General features: G+C 38.1%; 1 protein-coding gene across 7 annotated transcripts in view; it reads left to right on the top strand.

Annotated features, from left to right (window-relative positions):
• The window catches only part of PPP1R12A (protein phosphatase 1 regulatory subunit 12A), a 161,930-nt gene that overhangs the window by 77,924 nt on the left and 60,096 nt on the right, over positions 1–23,910 (top strand). For all 7 annotated transcript variants that reach the window (XM_055239260.2, XM_055239264.2, XM_055239262.2 and 4 more), the window contains exon 3: positions 11,767–11,885. In XM_055239260.2, coding sequence (XP_055095235.1) covers positions 11,767–11,885 — 119 coding nt within the window. The remainder of the gene's footprint in view (positions 1–11,766; positions 11,886–23,910) is intronic.

Below are 23,910 nucleotides of genomic sequence, written 5' to 3'. Positions count from 1 at the left end.
AAGTGCTTAGTTCTGTCTAGGCCAATTAAAGAAAGATTCTGGAGGAGGTAACATTCGTTTATTTTAAATGATGAGCATAATTTTTGCTTCTGCGAGTTGAGCTGCCTGAGGAAAGTCATGTCATTCACGAATGAGAAATAATATACGATAAAGTTCTTTTAACTGGCTACCACTGTATTTATACTTACCATTTCTTTGTTAAAACTTATTGACTGATATCCATATGCCTAAACATTGCAGCTAATAGGCCACTTCTACTAAGCTCACAGTTCTGTTTCCATCGTTGAATTGCAGACCTATCGAAAGTTATTTGTATGTGTTTTCTACCTATTAATGCCTGTCATATGCAAAACCAGAATATTGTTGCTAAGATAACAAAGTTGAATACTTTGGAAAGACTCAATGGCAATGCCCTAAAAGGATGGTTGCTGTTTAATTAGGTGGGGGTGAGACAACTCAAAGACTGAAAGAAAAAAAAAAAATAAAAGGATTGTGTACTCAAATTGCTTTGTTGTTGACTTCAAGTTTTTGGTTCACTCTAAAGACAGTTTGAAGTCTTAGATAACACATCACGGATATCATTTATGCAAGAAAGACAGCATGGATTTATAGTCATGAAGACATAGAAATAGACTAGTCTTCACTAAAGGATGGATAAATAAATATGCATTTATGTCTTGTATGATTAAATAAATGCATTATTTATGTGTATGTGTTATATTTTATGATTACCTATTTCAGTCAGCCTTTTTGGTTAACCAAGCAAATACTGGTTCTGATTGCATTAAACAAAAGGGCCTTATTGGAGCCATAATTTCTTGGAGAGAAGGCATTAGTGGAATATGGAGAGGGTAGCAGATAAGACTGGGAAAGTGTGCTGGGGTTACAACGTAAAGGATTTGTATGCCAGGCTGAGTTTGTCCTTTGATGGTGATGCAGTTTTAGGGAAGTGATGACCTTTCAGACTGTTTTCTTTGGAAGATTCTTGACAAATTAGAGAGATTGGGCAAGAAAACTAGGGCAGTGGCAGTGAGATTGGAAGTGTAGCAGATCTGAAAGAAATTTGGAGAATAGAATTGATAAGTCTTGGTGTGATTTACTGGATCTAAGTACTAAGGTAGGAAGAAAAATCAAAGGTGGTGCTAATGATGATAAATAGCTAACATTTACCAAGTGCTTACTGTGTGTTTTTTTTTTTTTTTTTTTTTTTTTTTTTTTTTTTACCGTTCTAAGTCCTTTAAATAACATAATTTCAGTCATTCTAACAGTCACATAAAAATGTACTACTACCCACAGGTCCTTATGCATAAACCTCCAAAACTGCAAAAAATGAAAACATAAATTTTAAGTTTGTTATAGGCACACTTGGCAACAGATCATGACCTGCACTGATGGCAGGCTATTTGTAGTCTTTATCTCACTTAACTGTAAATGCGTTTTTTTTTTTTTTTTTTTTTTTTTTTCAGAAATATTTTTGTGTTTGGTTATGGAGTGCTGCCCCAGACCTGGTGGGACTGTTACATAATCCATAATATTATCTTTCTAAAATATGAAAAACTTTTACTTTTCTTCTGCTGGTGGAAATGTAAGTTAGATCAGCCATTGTGGAAAGCAATTTGGTGATTTCTCAAAACCTTAAAACAATTACCATTTGACCCAGCAATCCCATTATTGGTTATATACCCAAAGGAAAATAAATTTGTACCATAAAGATACATGCACATATATGTTCATCACAGCACTATTCACAGTAACAAAGGCATGGAATTTTCTTTCTGTTTGTTTTTCTCAGACCTCTTAGAGTGAAAAAAAATATGAACAATTTTGAAATTTGGGTTTAGGTGAGAGATAATAGACCTGTATTAATAATTGTTATTTGGGGGCCAGGCGCGGTGGGTCACACATGTAATCCCAGCACTTTGGGAGGCCGAGGCTGGTGGATCAAGAGGTCAGGAGATCGAGGCCATCCTGGCTAACACGGTGAAACCCCGTCTCTACTAAAAATACAAAAAATTAGCCGGGCGTGGTGGTGGGTGCCTGTAGTCCCAGCTACTCAGGAGGCTGAAGCAGGAGAATGGCGTGAACCCGGGAGGTGGAGCTTACAGTGAGCAGAGATCGCACCACTGCACTCTAGCCTGGGCGACAGAGCTAGAGTCCATCTCAAAATAATAATAATAATAATAATAATTGTTATTTGGCTGGGCACAATGGCCAACACCTATAATCCCAACACCTTGAGAGGCCTAGGTGGGAGGATTGCTTGAGGCCAAGAGTTGTAGACCAGCTTCAGCAACATAACTACCCCATCTCTACCAACAACAACAAAAAAATCAGCTGGGCCTGGGGGTGCATGCCAGTAGGCCTACTTACTTGGGAGGCTGAGGTGGGAGGATCGTTTGAGCCCAGGAGTTTGAGGCTGCAGTAAACTATGATTGCACCTGTTCACTTTAGCCTGAGCTACAGAATGAGACCTCATCTCTAAAATAAAAAAAAAAATAAAATTATAGATGAAGAGACTGAGTCATAGAGAGAAATCACACAAAATATGTGTCAGAGCTAGAGTTTGAACCTACACAGTCTTAACTTTTCAATTGTGCATTTTAGACACTACACTATTCTGCCTCTCTTTCTAGCCTTTGTCATTGGGAAAATGATACCATTAAACTTATTAAGGGATCTAAAGAGCAGAATTAGGGGAAGCTGAAGAAGAGGGAGACAGTGTAGTAGAATATTAATTTAGATTGGTCTAATTTGAGCTATCAATGGAAAAAGTACAGTAGGAAGCCAGAAATATTTTGGATATACTTATAATGCACATATTGGATTTCAGCAGATCTAAGGTGCCATCGTTGTAACATCATAAATACCGATTTTAAAAATTAAATAAAATTATGATGCAGTATTTATTTTTATCCCATAAGTTGCCCCCGCCCCCCCAGCCACACACACACAGTGCCATTCTCTGTGCTGCTTAGAGTATATAACATTGCTTGCTTGGGATTTTCTTCTGCATCACTGATAGGCATTCTGCAAGCTTTGATTTTGGCACTTTATTGATCTTACCATAAAGTATCAACATAAAGTTTTCAGACAACATCCAGAAGAAATTTTGTATAATAGTTAAGGTCAACAAATATGATTCCAACAACACACATAACTCAACTGAAGTGAAAACAATATAAATAGCTGTGACTGGTGTCACATGTGGATGATAATGACAACCCAGTCATGTCTGCCACCTGGCCAACATCAATTATACAAAGTCATTGATTTTAAGATTCATTGATTGTAGAAGATTTCAGTGACATTAAAATGTGTAGGAAATGTGCATCTTAGAATTGTTAAACAATAAGTAGTACTTTTGCCTCTGAGAATTGGAAGTTGCAGTAATAAAGTAAGATGCTAAGGCATGTAAGTGTTTTTAATAAATACGTGGTTTTCAAGGTTAATACATGATTGAAAAGGTTTAGAATCAATTCTCTAGGGAAAAACTAAGAGAAAGATTCTGTCTTGAGCGTTTCCTATGTTTAAGAGTTACTTTATGAAGAAAATGTAAATACTTACCCTAATTGTGAATTTGTCTTTTATAAATGACAATCTGGGTGCTACATATCACAAATAGATTAATTTCTCTCATAAGTGTTAGCCTGGTCTTTGTTACTGGTAAAATTAATTATACTGTATGCTGAGTACAACTAAAAACTCTGAATATTATATGTAAAACACAAGAAGACACTGCAAGGTGGAGAGAATAAGGCAGAGGAGCTAGGGATCTCAGGACCCAAATAATGACACAGCAGTAGTTCCCTGCCTTTTCTTTTAGCCTTATATATTCCATAATTAGAGCTGAAGAAGCTGATAACCCAGAAGTGCGATGGCCACAGACAAGGAAAGCACCAGCAAAAGCCCAATCTTTTAAATACTAGTAGAGGGACACCCTAGCAAGACAGAAAACTTTTTGAGAATAACCATTCTACTTCAACCAAACACCACGGAAAAAAACCTTGGTCACACTCATACCTGCAAAGGCCAAGTAGGGATCCTAGATTTCCATCCTCACCAAGCTGTTATGAGGCACCCTAACACCTCCTCCACTGGAATTGTGTCAGATTAGGCCAGGTACAGAGTTGGGACTTTAATTCCCATAGAATGGTTAACTAGCCTTTCCCCAACTTGTAGTGTTACTGGAGACCATGTGGGAAGCCAAAACTTCTACGATTATTTGGGAGTAAAGAGGAGCTTCTATCCTTCCCTGCTAAGTGGCATCAGAGGAGTCCTATTGGAGAATGAATACTTCCACCACTTCTAAGCACTAAAAAAGCCTTTCTCTACCTACGCACCCCAACCCCCAGCACCCAGGGGTATTAGTAGAGGCTACATGGGAGCAGTAGCTTCTCAGCCAGAGACATGTCAGTGGAGGCAGAGTGGAGAGTCAGGATTCCTACCCAGCCCAGGGGAATCAAGAAGCTGCCCCATCTGTAGTGTAAATGGAGGACAAGTGGGGAACCTGAACATCTACCCCCAACTTGCTGAAATGAGATGGCACCTCCCTATCTTCATCTGCTGGAGCAAGATCAAACAAAGCCAACTAACACGGAAAATTTAAGTAAGATCTAGAGTCTTATAATACCCAAAGTGTGCAGATTTTAATTAAAAATTGTCTGGCTGAGTGTGGTGGCTCACAACTATAATCCTAGCACTTTGGGAGGCCAAGGTGCGTGGATCGCCTGAGTCTAGGAGTTTGAGACCAGCCTGCGCAACATGGCAAAACCTCATCTCTACCAAAAAAAAAAAAAAAATTAGGCAGGCGTGATGGCACATGCCTGTAATGCCAGCTACTCGGAAGGCTTAGGTGGGAGGATCACTTGAGCTGGGGAGGTCATGGCTGTAGTGAGCTGTGATCATGCCACTGCACTCCAACCTGGGCAACAGAGTGAGACCCTGTCTCAAAAAAAAAAAAAAAAAATTGTCATACTAGGAACCCAGAAGATCTCAAATTGAGTGAAAAAAGACAATTCATAGAGGTGAACACCAGAATAACAGATATTAAAATTATCTGACAAAGATTATAAAGCCAGCTATCTTAAAATGCCTCAACAAGCAATTATGAATGAGCATGCCTGAAACAAATGAAAAAATAGAAAGTCTTAGCAAAGAAATAAATAGAAGAACCAAATAGAAATTTTAGAGCTGAAAAATCCAGTAACTAAATTAAAAACTTCAATGGATGATAGGCTCACTAGCAGAATGGAGGAAATAGAAGAATGAATCAGTAAACTGATAGAACAATAGAAACTGCCAAATCTGAACAGCAGAGAGAAAATAGGCTAAAAATGAACAGAGCCTCAGGGACTGTAACTAAAGAGCAAACATCTATGCCATCAGATCTCTCGGAAGAAGTGGAGAAAGAGGGCATGGCTGGAAAAGTATTAAAAGAAATGATCATTGAAAACTTTTCCCAAATTTGGCAAAAGACATAAACCTGCAGGCTTAAGAAACCTAGCAAACTCCTAACAGGGTAAACCAAAGCAGTCCACACCAAGATATGCCATATGCAGACTTTTGAAAATTGAAGATTAAAAAATCTTGAAAGAAATTAGAAACTATACCAGAGGGGGGATAAATAGTTTGAATGACAGCAGATTTCTCATCAGAAATCATGGAGACCACATGTCACATTTATTAAGTACTGATAGAAAATAACTGTTATTTTTAAGAAAACTTTCAAAGGTCTGAGGTCAGAACTTTTGTTTGTATTCATAATGTTACATAGTATCTTTCATTGGGATATAGAACTTTCAAAAGAAAATGGGAAAGTGCATTTCTACTAATGAGAAATAATCATAAGATTATTTACTATTTTGCATTTTGTTGCTCAGAGACTTGCTAATGAAAATAGCATTTATTTCTGAATAGTATAATGTTCTGCTTAATCTTTGAATAGTTTAGATAGTTTAGTTTTCATAATTTCTCCTAGGATGGCTTTGAGTAATTTATTCAGATTTTCAAGAAGCATAACTATTACAATGCTATTTTGCTGACCTTCTGATTTTTAAAACTTTGTATATTGGTTAAAATAACTTTTTGATACTACTTTTTCTACAATAATGTATTAGTCCAGTCTCACACTGCTATGAAGAACTACCTGAGACTGGGTAATTTATGAAGAAAAGAGATATAATTGACTCACAGTTCCACAGGCTGTACAGGAAGCATGGCAGGGGAAGCCTCAGGAAACTTAGAATTATGGCAGAAGGCAAAGGGGAAGTGTGCACATCTTCGTATGGCCAGCAAGAAGAGAGAAAGACAGCAAAGAGGGAGGTGCTACACACTTCAAACAGCCATATCTCGTGAGAACTCTATCAGCACAAAGACAGCACTAAGAGGATGGTGCTAAACCGTTAGAAACCACCCTCATGATCCAATCACCTCCCACCAGGCCCCACCTGCAACACTGAGAATTGCAATTCAGTATCAGATTTGGGTGGGGACATAGAGCCAAACCATATCAACTGAATAAGAAAATATACATTAAATTTGGACACTAAATATATTTAGCTCTTGCTGATAATTGCTTTCTTTGTCTCTCTTCACTAAGTTCTCATTAGCTTCTAATTTAAAGACAAAGTTTTTCTTAAATTTTTTCTTAAAAGATCAAAATTTTTAAATGAGCTGTTTCCTTTTCTTAAATATCTGCTTCTGTGGTTTGGTTTTTGACAAAACTCAGAAGATAGTGGAGACTATCAAAATTTGTCTTCCAAAGTCAGTTAACCCAAAATCTCACCGTTTATCTAATATACCATATTCACATTGCAACCAATAGCTTTGTTAACTTTACACCTTTTGTTAGATTTTCCAGTTAGCACATAAATAATTTTGTAAAAATCCTTTTGGATCATGTCTTGATTTGGAAGCTTACTCATTTATCTATCTAAAATTATCAAATCAGAGTTTCTAGAGTATTACAAATCTCAATTAAATCTGTCAGATTACCGTTGTTCGTTTCTACAGTCTGTTAAGAATTTCATGGCTGGGCCCGGTGGCTCACACCTGTAATCCCAGCACTTTGAGAGGCCAAGGTAGGAGGATTGCATAATGCCCGGAGTTTGGGAACAGCCTGGGCAACATAGGGAGACCCCATCCCTAAAATTTTTTTTTTTTAATTTAGCTGGGTGTCGTAGTATGTTCCTGTATTCCTAGCAACTAGGGAGGCTGAGGCAGTTAGGATGGCTTGAGCCTAAGAGTTCAAGGTTACAATGAACTATGATTGCACTACTGCACTCCAGCCTGGGCAACAGAATGAGACTGTCTCTTCAAAAATAAAGATAAAAAAGAATTTCATCCTGTACTAGGTGGCATCTCTTATGTTGACTACCTTTGAATTGCTTAAGGAAATTGTTAACTATTGTTAAGAAAATATAGGCCTGATTTTCTTTACCCTGAAGCACTCAATAGGGTTGTGCATTTGAAAAGTAGCCCAATCTTCTAACTTTCAGTTTGGAACGCCTATGTGGAAAATCTGTTTTTTTTTTTTCTTCCAAGGAATCTTAGAATAAGTATGGCATATTTTTCCTAATTAACAGCCACACAAGTAGCTTCTAATACCCCAGCTTTTGTTCTGAAGGAAATCTAGATGTCTGTTTTCAGTATCTCCAGGGTCTTTCAAAGTGAAATTCTCATATTCCAGATAGCCTGTAGTTTGTTTCACATTATCTTAAACATTGCTTTCTTTCTTTTTTTTTCCCCCCTTTGAAATGGAGTCTAGCCCTGTCACCCAGGCTGGAATGCAATGGCACAATCTCAGCTCACTACAACTTCTACCTTCTGGGTTCAAGTGATTCTCCTGTCTTAGCCTCCAAGTAGCTGGGATTACAGGCATGCACCACCACACCCAGCTAATTTTTTTGTATTTTTTTGGTAGAGTTGGGGTTTTGCTATGCTGGCCAGGCTGGTCTCGAACTTCTGACCTCAGGTGATCTGCCCACCTTGGCCTACCAGAGTGAAACATTGCTTTCTAAATGTGATAATTTTGCATATGACAACAGATAGTACTTTAATTTTATTTTTAACTCATTTAAACCACATTGCCCTGTAAAGTTATTTTATAAATTAGATTTTAGTTGTTTAAGTTATATATATATATAACTTATAACTAAATAATATATAACTACAATGTATTATACTCAACTATATCTTTGAATGTCATACAGGTGTCAACAGGCAGAGGTGGGAACTGAACCCGAAGTCTGCAGAGCATAAAAGTTTCTGCTTTTTTCACCCATCCAACCTTTGAATTGCTTTTGGAGACTATTTATGGTAGCTAAGAATTAATCCACCATAGGATTAATCAATCCGTGAGATTTTGTTTATTATTATTTATTATTATTTTTTCAAATGTGCCTTTGTAACATTTACATTTGCAAGTAATAGTTCTAGAGTGCAGGAGAAGTTTGTGAATTGTGTGTTTGCATGCATAAATACATACATACATACGTACATACACACATACCTAATCTTTTGGCTCAAGGATTGCTTTGGGCCCTGCTTCCTGCCAGCAGTTTTGGTACTTTACTCTGTTAGTTTCTCTTAACATCCTTCCTGTTTATATAAATTCTGTATTGTCTGTATTTGGCTTTGACCTGGTATTTCCTTGAAACTCTGCTTCCTGTACTTCAAGCTGCAGCTAGTCTGAGATATTCCTTTTATTCTCAATCTTTGTGTCCTTTGAATGATTTGTGATACCCAAGCAGAATAGATGTATTTTTATGTAAATATTCCTAATTGTTTGGAATTTTGCCTAGGAGAATAATTACATACTCTCTCAGAGCATAGCACAGCAAGACTCCACTATATCTTACCTTTCTGCTTTAGACTCATTTATTTATTTGTAGTATATGAGGAAATTTTTTTTAGTTTTATATACATTTTCAAAACTAAGAAAACAGAAAAAATTACCTCAAGTCTAACTTCTGTTTGTAGAATTTTCATAAAGATGATAAAACTTTTACAACATATTTTTAAATATAAAACATGAAACTACAAAATTATACAGTAGCCATTTTTATGATGAGATACACATGTCCAGAACAAACTTATGACAGAAAACTTGGTTAACACACAAAACAACCAATACAAATCTCTCTTCCTCTATCTCTTAGAGGTAACCACTGTTAGAGGGAGGGGGTGTGTGTGTGTGTAAAAGATATAGAGATTGATCAATTATTTCGTTTATTCTAAGGAAAATGAACTGGGCCTCCATCTAGCTATACATACTTCCTATCACAGGACTTTATTTTGTTCTTTCTCACCTACAGCACATTGCCCTTCTGTTCTCTTCTGTTAGCACCTACATAATCATCAGAGAATCCTTTTCTGACTTCACTAAATCCATTTTTCCTGTTAATCCTAGACACCACCTAATTCTGTTTCAGGACCTACCACAGCTTTACATTTAATCTGACTGTCTTACTAGACTATAAACTTTTTGAAGGGAAGTTCTGTGTTTCTTTTTGTTTACCTTTGTATTCCTGGTATGTAACATAGTGCCAGATGCATACTAGACACTCCATAAATATTGGTTGAATTAATGAATACGTTTGAAATACCAGCAAAGAATGTACATAAGCAGTTCACAAAAGGAGAAATACAAATGCCAGTAAATATATCTAAATATTTTCAGTCTCATGTGTAATCAGGAAATATAAATTAAAGCAATGACAACATATTTTATCTTCATGATGTTGGGAAAATTTTTTAAAAATTGTTAATTTCACCTGTCTATTTAAGTGCACATCTATTAAGAGAATAGTATTAAATGAAGGTATGAACCAGACATACTACGGAATATTTTTCAGGTGTTAGAAGGGAAGAGTTACATTATACTTCATTTAGAATAATCTCATTAATTTGTGCTCTACAAAAAGAACCCCAAAAGTGATGGTGTATATATGTTTACACACATATAAATTTATGGCAGAGGTACTGGAAAGATTTTTGCCCTACTGTTGATAGTGTTTTTATCTCTGAGGGGAGGGAACATAATAGTAGGAGAGGAATAAAGGAGTTCTTTTTTCCCTCTGTGAACGTGTACTTTTTTAAAAAAATTATTTTATAATTAGAATATTTTTATGTAGTCTAAATATGAAGGAGCTAAATTGGTTAGGAACATAAAGAAAAAGACCCATTCTTTATATATGGAAAAATAAAACCAGGGATACCCAAAGAAAATGGTTTAATCTAGAACTACAAGTAGTTCTAAATTGTTGGCACCTAAAGTGTGATGCCAGAAGAAGAAGGAGGCTGAAAAAGAAGACAAGGCCAGATCACTGAGGGCTGTACGTTATCTTTTCTCCTAGCATGGTAGAGCCATCCAAACATTTTTTAAGTTAGAAATTGACTTGGGTAGGCCGGGCGTGGTGGCTCACTCCTATAATCCCAGCATTTTGGGAGGCCGAGGCAGGCGGATCACGAGGTCAGGAGACTGAGACCACGGTGAAACCTCGTCTCTACTAAGAATACAAAAGAAAAAAAAAAAAAGAGCCAGACGCAGTGGCGGGCGCCTGTAGTCCCAGCTACTTGGGAGGCTGAGGCAGGAGAATGGCATGAACCCGGGAGGCGGAGCTTGCAGTGAGCAGAGATCACGCCACTGCACTCTAGCCTGGGTGACAAAGTGAGACTGTCTCAAAAAAAACAAAAAGAAAAAAGAAATTGACTTGGATAATAGATGGTTAGTTACATCGTTCAGTAGATGACTCTGGGAGATGTGCTGTTGACATGATTAAAGAGATGAATAACCTTTTTGTATCTGAATACCTTTGGCAGGTTTGATGAAGCCTATAGATACTTTCTTAGAATTGTGTTTTAGATGCTTAAAATAAATACAGAGTACACAGAAGGCAATTATATTGGAATGCACTTATCAAAATATTTAAAAAATATATTTGTAGTATAATTATCTTTCTGCTTCTTTAGTAAAATATTAAATAAAAAGACCTAGTGGTGGGTTTAATAACTACTCTAATTTTAAAATAATGATAAGCAATAATTTAATGTATCTGTGTCAATTGAATTTTTTATGAACCTTCTGAATTTTACCCATGAACCCCAGCTTAAGAACTCTTGCTTGTGGGATGAGATTGGGAGCACAGAGGCCAGTAAGGAAACCAGTCCATATGGAGATAATGAGAAGTCTCAGTGGAGGTGGATCCTATGAGACTTTCTAATTATTATTAAAAATTAACATTTTTATGAAATACTTTCTAATTATTAAAAATTAAAATTTTTTTATTGGTAAAGCAACATGTGTACATTATAGAAAAATTAGGAAATATAAATTTAAAAAAGAAACATGCTCTAGATAGTTTTGTTTTTTGTTTTTTTTGTTTTTTTTTTGGCTTGATCTCAGCTCACTGCAAGCTCCACCTCCTGGGTTCTCGCCATTCTCCTGCCTCAGCCTCCTGAGTAGCTGGGACTACAGGTGCCCACCACCACGCCTGGCTAATTTTTTGTATTTTTAGTAGAGACAGGGTTTCACCTTGTTAGGATGGTCTTGATCTGACCTCGTGATCTGCCCGCCTTGGCCTCCCAAAGTGCTGGGATTACAGGCATGAGCCACTGCGCCTGGCCTGATAGTTTTTTAAAATTTAAATAATGTGTATACTGTCCTTTATTTCTGCTTTATATAGGAACTTTCTTCATTGGTTATGCATTTAGTTTTATTTCATTGATAATAGCTTTTGCTTAACTATTTTCCCTTTGGTTTTACAGGTTTTTGATTGGTCAAGGGGCACATGTAGGGGCTGTCAACAGTGAAGGAGATACACCTTTAGATATTGCGGAGGAGGAGGCAATGGAAGAGCTACTTCAAAATGAAGTTAATCGGCAAGGTAAAATAAAAAGCAACCTAAATGGAAAAAATGTTTTAGAAAGAATATGATACTTTTCCAGCAAAAATATTTGTTGACATCGAAGGACAATCATAATTTAATGAAAAAAGTGAATTCAGCTTGCAAAACAATAGTACAGTATGATTCTGTTTTCTAAAATATTCTCCACTCTATAAGTATTTTTAAAGTTAAAAGAAATGTTAGAAGCAGCAGGATCAGGCATAAAATTATGTGGAAGTAAAAGTTTTGGAGCAAAATAAAGCAGGCAAAGGGGATAGAAAGTGCACAGGGTAAGTGGCACATTGCAAAGTTAAATAGTGTGGTCAAGAAGGCTCACTGATAGGGGGTCATTTAAGCTGAGATGTGAATACAATGAAGGAATGAGTCATGTTGATCTGGGGAAAGAGCATTCCAGACAAGGGGAGCAATGAATACAAGAATGGGAGGGTGTCCTGTATATGCAGAGAAGCAGCGAGAGGCAGAGCAGAGGAAGAGGCAGAAAGGAGATAAGGTCACAGAAGTAGCAGGAGGTCATATCACATAAGGCCTTGTGAGCCATTGGGAAGACTTTGGCTTTTAACCTGAGTGAAATAGGAAGCCAATGGAGGGATTGAGGCAGAGGATTGACATGATTTGATATACTTTTAGAAAGGATCTCTCTGGCTCTTGTGTTGAAAATAGATTTTAGGAAGACAAGGACAGAAGTAGGAGAAGGGTTAGGAAATAATTGCCATAATCCAGACAAAATAAGGTGATTTATTTTTGACTGGTAGTAGATGAAGTGATGAGAAGAGATTGGATTATGGATATATTTTGAAGGTTTGGCCAAGAGGATTATTGAGTCATTCATTAGCTAGAAGGTGTGAAAAAAAGAAGATTCTAAGGTTTTTGGTTTGAACAAATGTATAGATGAAGTTCCTGTTTGAGATGTGAAGATTGTAAGAAGAGTAGGTTTTATAGGGAAATATTAGGGCTTTTTCAGGTATGTTAAATTTGTTTTGCATGTTAGATATCCAAACTGTTGAATATGCGAGTCTGCAGTTACAAAATGGATATGTAAATTTGGAAGGTGTTCATTTATAGATAAGAGTGATTGCTAATGGGCACAGAGTTTCATTACTCAAGAGTGATGAGTATTCTAAAGTTGATTGTGATGATGGTTACACCACTCCTCACATTTACTAAAAAAAACCATTGAATTCTACACTTTAAATGCTATGTAAATGCTGTGAATTGTATCTTAATAAGGCTGTGTGCCCGTATATACCTGTGTGTATATATAAAATATGATCCAGGCTGGGCACGGTGGCTCATGCCTGTAATCCCAGCACTTTGGGAGGCCAAGGCGGGCGGATCACGAGGTCAGGAGTTTGAGACCAGCCTGACCAACATGGTGAAACCCTGTCTCTACTAAAAATACAAAAATTAGCTGGGCGTGGTGTCGGGCACCTGTAACCCAGCTACTCAGGAGGCTGAGGCAGGAGAATTGCTTGAACCCGAGAGGCGGAGGTCGCAGTAAGCCGAGATTGCACCACTGCACTCCAGCCTTGGCAACAGAGTGAGACTCCGTCTAAAAAAAAAAAAATCCAGCAACTCCTCTTCTAGAAATATACCCAAAATATATATATATATATATATATATATATTTTTTTTTTTTTTGAGACAGAGTCTTGCTCTGTCACCCAGGCTGGAGTGCAGTGGCGCAATCTGGGTTCGCTGCAACCTCTGCAATCTGGGTTCACTGCAACCTCTGCCTCTCGGGTTCAAGCGATTCTCCTTGCCTCAGCCTCCCGAGTAGCTAGGATTACAGGCGCCTGCCACCGTGCCTGGCTAATATTTTTGTATTTTTAGTAGAGATGGGGTTTCACCGTGTTGGCCAGGCTGGTCTCCACCTCCTGACCTCAGGTGATCCTCCTGCCTGGGCCTCCCAAAGTGCTGGGATTACAGGCATGAGCCAGCACTCCCAGCCTACCCAAAAGAATTTAAAACGACTCAACTCTTTGAAACTGAATAATTTGTACAAACATGGGTGTACAGATTATTCATGTTAGGCAAAAGATGAAAGCAAACCAAGTGTCCATTGATAGATGAATAAATAAACAAAATGTGGAATATATATACAGTGAAATATTATTCAGCTTTAAGGAAGGAAATCAAACATATGCTACAGCATGGAGGACTTTATGGTAAGTGACATAAGCCAGTGATAAAAAAAAAAAAACAAAAACAAATGATTCTACATATATGAGGCACCTAGAATAGTCAAATTCATAGAGAAAATAGAATGATGGCTGCCAGGGTCTGGAAGGAGGAGAGAAAAGGGAGTTGTTTAATGGCAGAGTTTTTCTTTTGCAAGATGAAAAAAGCTCTGTAGATGTGTTACACAACAATGTGAATGTACTTAAGAACTGTACACTTAAAAATAGTTAAGACCTGTAATCCCAGCTAAGGGGGGAGGATCGCTTTAGCCTGGGTGTTCCAGGCTGCAGTGATCTGATCACATCACTGTGCTCCAGCCTGCATGACAGAGTGAGACCCTTTCTGAAAACAAAAAAAAGTTAAGATGGTAAATTTTATTTTTATGTTTATTTTACTACAATTAAAAATTAATGTATATATGTGGATTACTTCTGCAGTACCTTTGGGCAGGACTCACACACACACACACACACACACACACAAAATGCCACATGTGATTTTTGTTATAGTCCATTAGGCAGTGACCAAACAGGTATTATTAGAGCTGTGTTTTACTGAGGTCAAATGATAGAGGAATGGTATGAAATATTGATGTAGAGGGCTGACTCCTGCTGAAATGTGCTTCATCAGAAAATAGAAACTAAGGATTAGAAAGGAATAGAAGGTAAATAAATCCATGAAAGGAGATTTTTATTCCTTGGGATTAGGAAAACTCCTAATGACTGCGGGTTTGTTTTGTTTTGTTTTTATTTGTTTTGAGACAGACCGGAGTGCAGTGACACAATCATGGCTCACTACAGCCTCAACCTCCCAGACCCAAGTGATCCTCCCACCTTAGCCTCTTGAGGAGCTGGGACTGTAGGCGCATGCCACCTCACCTGGCTAATTTTTGTATTTAAGTAGAGATGGGGTTTTACTGTGTTGGTCAGGCTGATCTTGAACTCCTGAACTGAAGCGGTCCACCTATCTTGGTCTCCCAAAGTTCTGATATTACAGGCATGAGCAACCGCATCTAGCCAACTGTGGGTTTGTTTTAAAAAAAACGATCTTAAGCATGAAAACTGAGAAAATAAATACCTAAAATAGAATTGAGGTGTTATAAAAAGTGATTGAAGATAACTAGAGCCTAAGAAAAACAAGAAATGCAGTATAAAAGTGGTTATAAACTGGAGCCTGAATAAGCACATAGAAGAGCTTTCAACAGCCATGTTCTAGACAAGTGTTTTAGAGTCATGGGATCTTCTAGAGTTGAGTAAACTAAAGAATAGGTATAAAGCATCACAACCTAGCAAGAAGAACTTCCCTGCCCATTTTGCTGTGATGAGTGCTCAGATAGCTCAGATAACAGTTTCCTGTCAAACAGTGGTAACTCTTTAAAGTAAAAGTTTAAGGCTCCTATTTTTTATCTGATATTAGCAATTGTTATAAACTAGAAAAGGCATGGAGTTGTACTGAAAATTTCTTGCGTTTGGTTTCCTTCTGTATAAGGGAAGTTGTTAGCATAACTATAAGCAGGGCTGATTTTAGTTTTAATGATTCATTTAGTACTGATTAATGTGCCAGCAAATGTTCTATGTGCTGGGTGTTAACAATAAAAAAAGCAAGACAATCCTTCTTAAGGATTTCACAGTCTAGCAGAAGTGTCAAACGAAGAGAGCTTCACAATACAGTGTGCTATGTATTAAAATATATAGGAACAGAATGTTGTGAGAATAGAAAAAGCTGTGGTGAGGAAAGGTTTCAGAGTGATGACATTTAGAGGGAGTTGGCTTGGCAAAGAAGGGAACTGGTGGACAGAAAAGGTGGGGTATCAAAACGTGCAAAGAAAAGAAGTTGTTGGAAGGCCAAGCACAGTGGCTCATGCCTATAATTCCATTGCTTTGGGGGGCTGAGATGAGAGGCTTGCTTGAGGCCAGGAGTACAAGGTTACTGTGAGCTACGATTGCATCACTGCACTCCAACCTGGACAACAGAGTGAGACCTTGTCTCTCTCTTTTTTTTTTTTAAATCACTTAAAAAAAAAAAGGATTTGGAGACATACATAGCATATGTGGACTGGAAGACAGACACATTCCTTTGGACTGGAATTGAGATGCAAAGTCAGGGCGGCATTTGTAGGAGATGAGGCCTGAAAAGATAGGTCAGAGCCAGATAGTGAAGGATATCTATTTTTGTAGGCATTGGATAGATGCAACAAATATCTCCAAGCAATAAATTAATTTGATTGGATTTGGTTTTTAGTATAAAGCTGATGGCAACTTGGAGGATGAAATAGAATGTAGGATATATGGTGACACGCATTCTTTGAAGAAGATTCTCAAATTAGTCCAGGTGAAAGATGATAAGAGCCAAAACCTGTTACATTTGAAATGAAGAACAAGGCTGTCTTGAGGAAATGTTGAAGTAAAATTAGAACAGTTTGGTAAAGAATTGAATGCAGATATGAAGGAAGAATTAAGGCTAACTCACTAAAGTTTCCAGTTGAAGAAGTGATGATTAGATGAGTTCATGTAGGAAAGTGTGAGATGAGACAGAAACAGACTGAGGGACTACATGAGTATATATTGGGTTTGTAGTACTAAAGGACATCTAGATGACAGTGGTTGGTGCATTGTTAGAACTTAGGATATGTAAAGATGTGAAAAGTAAATCTAGGAGAACCATAAGGAGGGGGAATTCTGGGAACTAGTAGATGAGATGACCCTGGAGATGAAAAGCTAAGTGCTAACACTGATAATAGTAGTAATGACAATAGCTAACTGTTATTAAATGCTTATTATATGCCAGGCATTGAGCCAAGAGCTTCACATGCATTTCTTCATTTCATCCTCATAGCAATTCTGTGAGGTTTTTACTACTGTTACCCCATTTCCAGATGAGAAAATTGAGGCTTAGTGATTTACCCAAGATCGTACAGGTAGGAAGTGGTAGTGCTATAGGTCTGTCCTAAACAGTATGACAGATATCTTGAGCTCACATTCTGTACCACTGTACCATACTGCATTTTATTTAAAATGTCTCCTAGAAAATACTTCATGATGTTCATTTGATACATATAATGGGAATGCATAAATTTATATAGCATATCTTAATTCCAAAGAAACAAAAGTATAGGGGCATCTCTAACAGATTTTAATAATTATAAAAAAGCACCCTAAATATATCTCTAGTTGTATTAGTCCATTCTCATGATGCTATGAAGAAATACCCAAGACTGGGTAATTTGTAAAGGAAAGAGGTTTAATTGACTTATAGTTCCATAGGGCTGGGGAGGCCTCAGTCATGACAGAAGAGAAAGCAAACACATCAGGAAACTTAACAATCATGCAGTCATGACAGATGGGAAAGCAAACACATCCTTCACACGGTGGCAGGAGAGAGAAGTGCCAAGCAAAGTCCCTTTTAAAACCATCAGATCTCGTGGGAACTCACTGTCACAAGAACAGCAGCACTGGGGGTAACTGCCCCCATGATTCAGTTACCTCACACGGAGTCCCTCCCGCGACTTGTGTGGATTGTGGGAACTACAATTCATGATGAGATTTGGGTGGGAACACAGCCAAGTCATATCATCCCACTCCTGGCCCCTTCCAAATCTCACGTCTTCACATTTCAAAACACAATCATACCTTCCCAACAGTCCCCCAGAGTCTTAACTCATTCCAACATTAACCCAAAAGTCCAAGTCCAAAGTCTCATCTGAGACAAGGTAAGTCCCTTCTGCCTGTGAGCCTGTAAAATCGAAAGCAAGTTAATTACTTCCTAGACACAGTGGGGGTACAGGCATTGGGTAAATATACCTGTTCCAGATGGGAGAAGTTGGCCAAAACAAAGAGGCTATAAGCCCCATGCAAGTCTGAAATCCAGTAGGGCTATTATTAAACATTAAAGTTCCAAAATGATCTTCTTTGACTTCATGTCTCACATCCAGGTCATGCTGATGCAAGAGGTGGGCTCCCACAGCCTTGGACAGCTCCGCCCCTTTGTAGGACAGCTTTGCAGGGTACAGCCCCACTCCTGGCTTCTTTCATGGGCCAGTGTTGAGTGTCTCTGGCTTTTCTAGGCACACAGTGCAAGCTGTCAGTGGATCTATCATTCTGGGCTCTGGAAGATGGTGGCCCTCTTCTCATGGCTGCACTAGGCAGTACCCCAGTGGGGACTCTGTGTGGAGTCTCTGACCTCACATTTCCCTTCCACACTGCCCTAGCTGAAGTTCTCCATGAGGGCTCCACCTCTGCAGCAGACTTCTGCCTGGACATCCAGGCCTTTCCATACATCCTCTGAAATCTAGGCAGAGGTTCCCAAACCTCAGTTCTTGACTTCTGCACACCCACAGTCCCAACACCACATGGAAGCCACAAAGGCTTGGGGCTTGCATCCTCTGAAGCGATGGCCTGAGCTGTACATTGACCCCCTTTAGCCAGGGCTGGAGTAGCTGGGACACAGAGCACCAAGTCCCAAGGCTGCACGCAGCAAGGGGGCCCTGGACCTGGCCCATGAAACCATTTTTCCCTCCCAGGCCTCCAGGCCTGTGATGGGGAGGGCTGCCCTGAAAGTCTTTGACATGCTCTGGGGACCTTTTCCCCTTTGTCTTGGTGATTAACATTTGGTTACTCGTTACTTATGCAGATTTCTGCAGCCAGCTTGAATTTCTCCCCAGAAAATTGGGTTTTCTTTCACATTATCAGGCTGCAAATTTTTCATACTTTTATGCTCTGCTTCCTTTTGAACACTTTGCTGCTTAAATTTCTTTCATCAGATACCCTAAATTACCTCCCTCAAGTTCAGAGTTCCACAGATCTCTAGGGCAGGGGGCAGAATGCCCCTAGTCTCTTTGCCAAAGCATAACAAGAGTGACCTTTGCTTCAGTTCCCAACAAGTTTCTCATCTCCATCTGAGACCAACTCAGCCTGGACTTCATTGTCCATATCACTATCAGCATTTTGGTCAAAGCCATTCGATAAGTCTCTAGGAAGTTTGAAACTTTCCTACATCTTCCTATCTTCCTCTGAGCCCTCTAAATTGTTCCAGTTTCTGCCTGTTACCCAGTTTCAAAATTGCTTCCACATTTTTTGGGTGTCTTTACAACTGTGCCCCACTACCCGATACCAAATTACTGTATTAGTCCATTCTCATGCTGCTATGAAAAAGTACCTGAGAGTGGGTAATTTATAAAGGAAAGAGGTTTGACTCACAGTTCCACATGGCTGGGGGTCCTCAGGAAACTTACAATCATAGTGGAAAGGGAAGCACAATCATAGTGGAAGGAGAAGCAAACACGTCCTTCTTCACATGGTGGCTGGAGAGAGACATGCCGAACAAAGAGGAAAAAGCCCCTAAACCATAAGATCTTGTGAGAACTCAGTCACTGTCACAAGAACAGTAGCATAGGGGTAACTGTCCCCATGATTTAGTTGCCTCCCACTGGGTCCTTCCCACCACATGTAGGGATTATGGGAACTACAATTCAAGATGAGATTTGGGTGAGAACACAGCCAAACCATATCATTAGTAGTGGTAACATTTCTCAAATTATCTAGGTATGAAAATTATTGTTTAATATTTTTAAGTTTTTTAATCATTCTTTTGGCTTTTCTTATTCTAGTACATTTGATCAGTAACTAGTTATGCTTAAGTAAATTGCCTTTGAAAGTAGTAATAATTGAACAGTAGCTGTAATAATTTTCTTTATCTAGGGACAAATTAATTTTTGAATCTGTTGCTGACTAAATTCCAATCTAATTTTATTTATTTTAATCTAAGAGATTTGGTTACATTTTAATCTAATATTTACTGCTCTTAAATCATAGTGACAGATGTTAGTCTAATCACTTTATTATATCCAATTTAGTTTTATTATGTACTATTTTCATTGTTTAAAAACCTTGCAGGTATAGTAGGTGGGTTAAGGACCAGTTAAATGCATTATTAGATTTTTTTTCATTTAAAACAGAAATCAAGAAAAGGGAAGCAGAATCATAGACTTTTCAAACTGATAGTGATAATTAACACCTTAGTGTTTATCCCTGATCTAAACACTTTATATGTATTAATTAATTTAGTTTTCAGAACAACCATATAGGATAGATACTGTCATCACTCCCATCTTACAAATGAAACCAGAGCATAGCATAGATTGTCTACCCTGAGGTAGTACAGCTAGTAAGTGGTGGATCAGAGATTCAAATCCAGCCAGTCTCGGTTCAGTATCTGTTTTCTTAACCTATCTTACTAATATCCAAAGAAGCTATGGCTTTCTCAGGATCACTGGTAGTTAGTCAAAGCACTGAAATTAGAAAGCAAGTCTCCTAATACATAGTACAATTAGATTTTTTTTCCTCAAGTTTTTGATGAGCTAAGCACGGTCTACATACTCTAATCGGTAGTATTTTTAAAATTTAAGAACAAAAGAAAGGTTTTTCTTTTCTAATTTAATTTTCTTAAGCATAAGGAATTGCCCTTCACGTTAACTTTACACTTGGATTGTTTTTATATATGAATCAGATGTGAGCACGATTTGGAAGCTAAAGAGGGTAATTGCTTTGTCATTAGATAAAGATAGCATGAAATTAGATAAATACAAAAGAAGTGGGTTTTTTTTTAACTTGAAGTTCAAAGGAAACAATAGTAAAAGACAATAAAAATCAGAATGTTTAAGATTATAATGAAAGGAGGGATAAAAATAATGAAAATCTACCTGTTTTAAAAGACAGTAAGAGAATAACATTAAAAAAGCAAATCTAAGATAAATCACTTAATAGAAAGGTTATTAACGTTAGGCATATCTTAAATAAAATGGGCTGATTATCTTTTGGTAGGAAATTTTTGATACATGTAAAACTGATTTACTATAGAAATGGTGTCATTTGATTTTTATACAAATTATAGTTTGTGTTCATTACATATATAGTTTATACAATTTATTGTTTTCATAAGGTCTATTTGGAAAATCTTATTGCAAGTTTCCTTCAAATGCAGTAATGGGATATTATAATCTCTACTTTGAAGATGACTTTTTCTATACATGTGTAATCTTGGAGTTTTAAAAATATTTCTGAATTATTGCCTGCTTTTTAAAAGCTGAGCTTCAGTTGAGTAATGAGCAGTTTAGTTGTCTTGGAAAAAATGATAATGTGCTAATAAGCAGGCAAAATAAAGACACAGTTCAGGTAGAAGATAGTAGCTGGCACGACAGCACAGACCATGATGTACTTGGGGACCTATGTGGAGGTCTAGATGGTTAGAACACTAGATGATGGTAAGAGAGAAAGACTATAGATGAAGTTAAAAATGCACTGAGACCAAGTCATAAAAGGCTTTGTCTTGTATACTAAAGAGCTTGAGCTTTGTCTTACAGAAGCAGTCATTGACAAATTTTATATAAAGAAATGACATCATATTTTATTTTTTCGAGTCCAGCAGTCGATTGAGGGATGAATTAGAAGGGACTAAAGACTGAATGAGTTAAGGGCTGGTAGTAGTAGTCAAAGTGTGAGACATAAGCTATGAACTAGGATAGTGACAGGGGCCATTTAGAAGACAGTCTAGAAGTGGCAACTCCAAATCTGGTAACTAATAGGATGGTGTATTAGTCAGGCTTCTCCATAGAGACAGAACCTGTAGGATATATGGAAGGGGATTTATTAGGAGCAACTGACACAGAATCACTGCAAAGTCCCACAATAGGTCACCTGCAAAATGAAGAACCAGAGAAGCTGGTTATCTGGCTGGCTGAAAGCCAGTAGCATGTCTCTGTCCAAGTTCAAAGCCCTAGAAGCTGGGAAACTGACACCGCAGTCCCTGTCAGGCCTGACAGCCCCCCAAGGAGCCACTGGTGCAAGTCCCAGAGTCCAAAAGTTGAAGAACCTGTAGTCTGATATCCAAAAGCAGGAGGAAAAAAGGTATCCTCCTCCTGAAGGGAGAGAGCAAGCAGAAAGAGCAAATCCTCCTTTTTCAGCCCATTTCTCCCAGGTGATTGGATTTTGCCTGTGTACATTGAGGATGGGTCTTCCTCTCCCAGGCCACTGACTCCCGTGTCAGTCTCCTCTGGAAACATCCTCAACTGCACCCAGAGACGGTGCTTCACCAGCCATCTAGGCATCTCTCAGTCTAGTTAAGTTGACACAATTAACAGTCACAGATGGGGTGAGAGTAAGGTAAAGGGAGAAATTCAGATGACTTTCAGGTTGCTAGGTAAGTGAGGGCACTTAGTGTAGGAAAACAAAACAGGCAGCAAATAGAATGGTTGGGGAAAAATTTGGTTAAGATTTTAGCATTGAGTTTGAGATGCCCATGGCATATTATTTTATTATTTCCCTAGTTCTCTCTCCTACAGGCTTAGATATCCAACTGATTACTTGATATCTCTGACTAGATATTTGTTAGGCATCTTAAACTTCACATTTCCGAAATTGAAGCTTTAATTTTTCCAGTTGCTCAGACTGAAAACCTCTGATTGATTCTCGACCTCTCTTTTTCTTCTGTATCTAAACTAACAGCAAATTCTCTTGGTAAGCCTTGAAAAACCCAGAATTCAACCACTTTACTGTCTTCACTGCTACCGCCCTTGTCCAAGTTACCATAATTGCTTGCCTAGATTATTGCAGTAGCCTCCAAGTGGGTATCTCAATATCTACTCAACTTTTCATCCTAAGTGATCCTCTTAAGTCAGATCGTGTCACCACGCTCATTGTCCTTACTACTCTGTAGAGACTCTGTCCTTCTAAACAGAACATTCCTAGCAGGCTCCCACTTTAGAGCCTACTGGTACTTCCCTCTGGCTGGAATGTTCTCCCAGTAGTATGGCTATCACTCACTTTATTTCTTGTTGTAATATCATCAAAGAAACTATTTTTTACCAACCTATATAAAATAACACCCCTTCTCATTACCCTTTCTGTTTCCTTTCCTTGCTTTTTCTTCACAAATGAATCATCTTCTGCCATATAATAAGTTCACATCTATACCCGTAGCATCTAATGATATACCTGGCAAAATAGTAGGTGCTCAGTATATATTAAATGTGTGGATGGATGAATGAAAAATCTTGACCAAACAGTTGTATACATGGATATGGATTATAGGAGAATCTTAGCTGAGGAAGTGTGTGTGTGTGTGTGTGTGTGTGTGTTCTTGTTTTATATTTGTTCATTCATTGTTCATTTAGTGAACATTTACTGATCTCCCTGTACTTCGCTTTTTTTTTTTTTTTCCCCTTTTCTTTGAGGCAAAGTCTCACTCCGTTGCCCAGGCTGGAGTGCAGTGGCGTGATCTTGGCTCACTGCATCCTCCATCTCCTGGACTTAAGTAGTTCTCCTGACTCAGCCTCCCAAGTAGCTGAGACTACAGGCACCTGCCACTATGCCTGGCTAATTTTTTTTTTTTTTTTTTTTTTTTTGTATTTTTAGTAGAAACGGGGTTTCACCATGTTGGCCAGGCTGGTCTTGAACTGCTGACCTCAAATGATCTGCCCATCTCACCCTCTCAAAGTGCTGGGATTACAAGTGTGAGCCAACGCACCTGGCTCTGATCTCCCTTTGCTTTGTATCAGGTGTTCTACCAGACAGTGGGGATAAAAGATAAAAAGGCTCATAGACTTGTGGAGTAAGGCAGATTGTAAATGCATTGTGGTGTGTGCTGTTTATTAAATAGCAAGTAGTCAAAGCCATAAGACCACATGAAATCATTCAGGAATTTCAAGAGTATCTTTCTTTAATTTTTTTTCCAAGGTGTTGAGCTCTTTGAAGGTAGGAATTAGAGGATCCTGTTCATTTTTGTATTCTTCCCTTTTTTTGTTTATTTTTTTGAGACAGGGTTTTGCTCTCAC

The sequence above is a fragment of the Symphalangus syndactylus genome, chromosome 13 (assembly GCF_028878055.3).
Source record: "Symphalangus syndactylus isolate Jambi chromosome 13, NHGRI_mSymSyn1-v2.1_pri, whole genome shotgun sequence".
Classification (NCBI taxonomy): domain Eukaryota; kingdom Metazoa; phylum Chordata; class Mammalia; order Primates; family Hylobatidae; genus Symphalangus; species Symphalangus syndactylus.
This window is presented reverse-complemented; position numbering and strand designations above follow the sequence as displayed.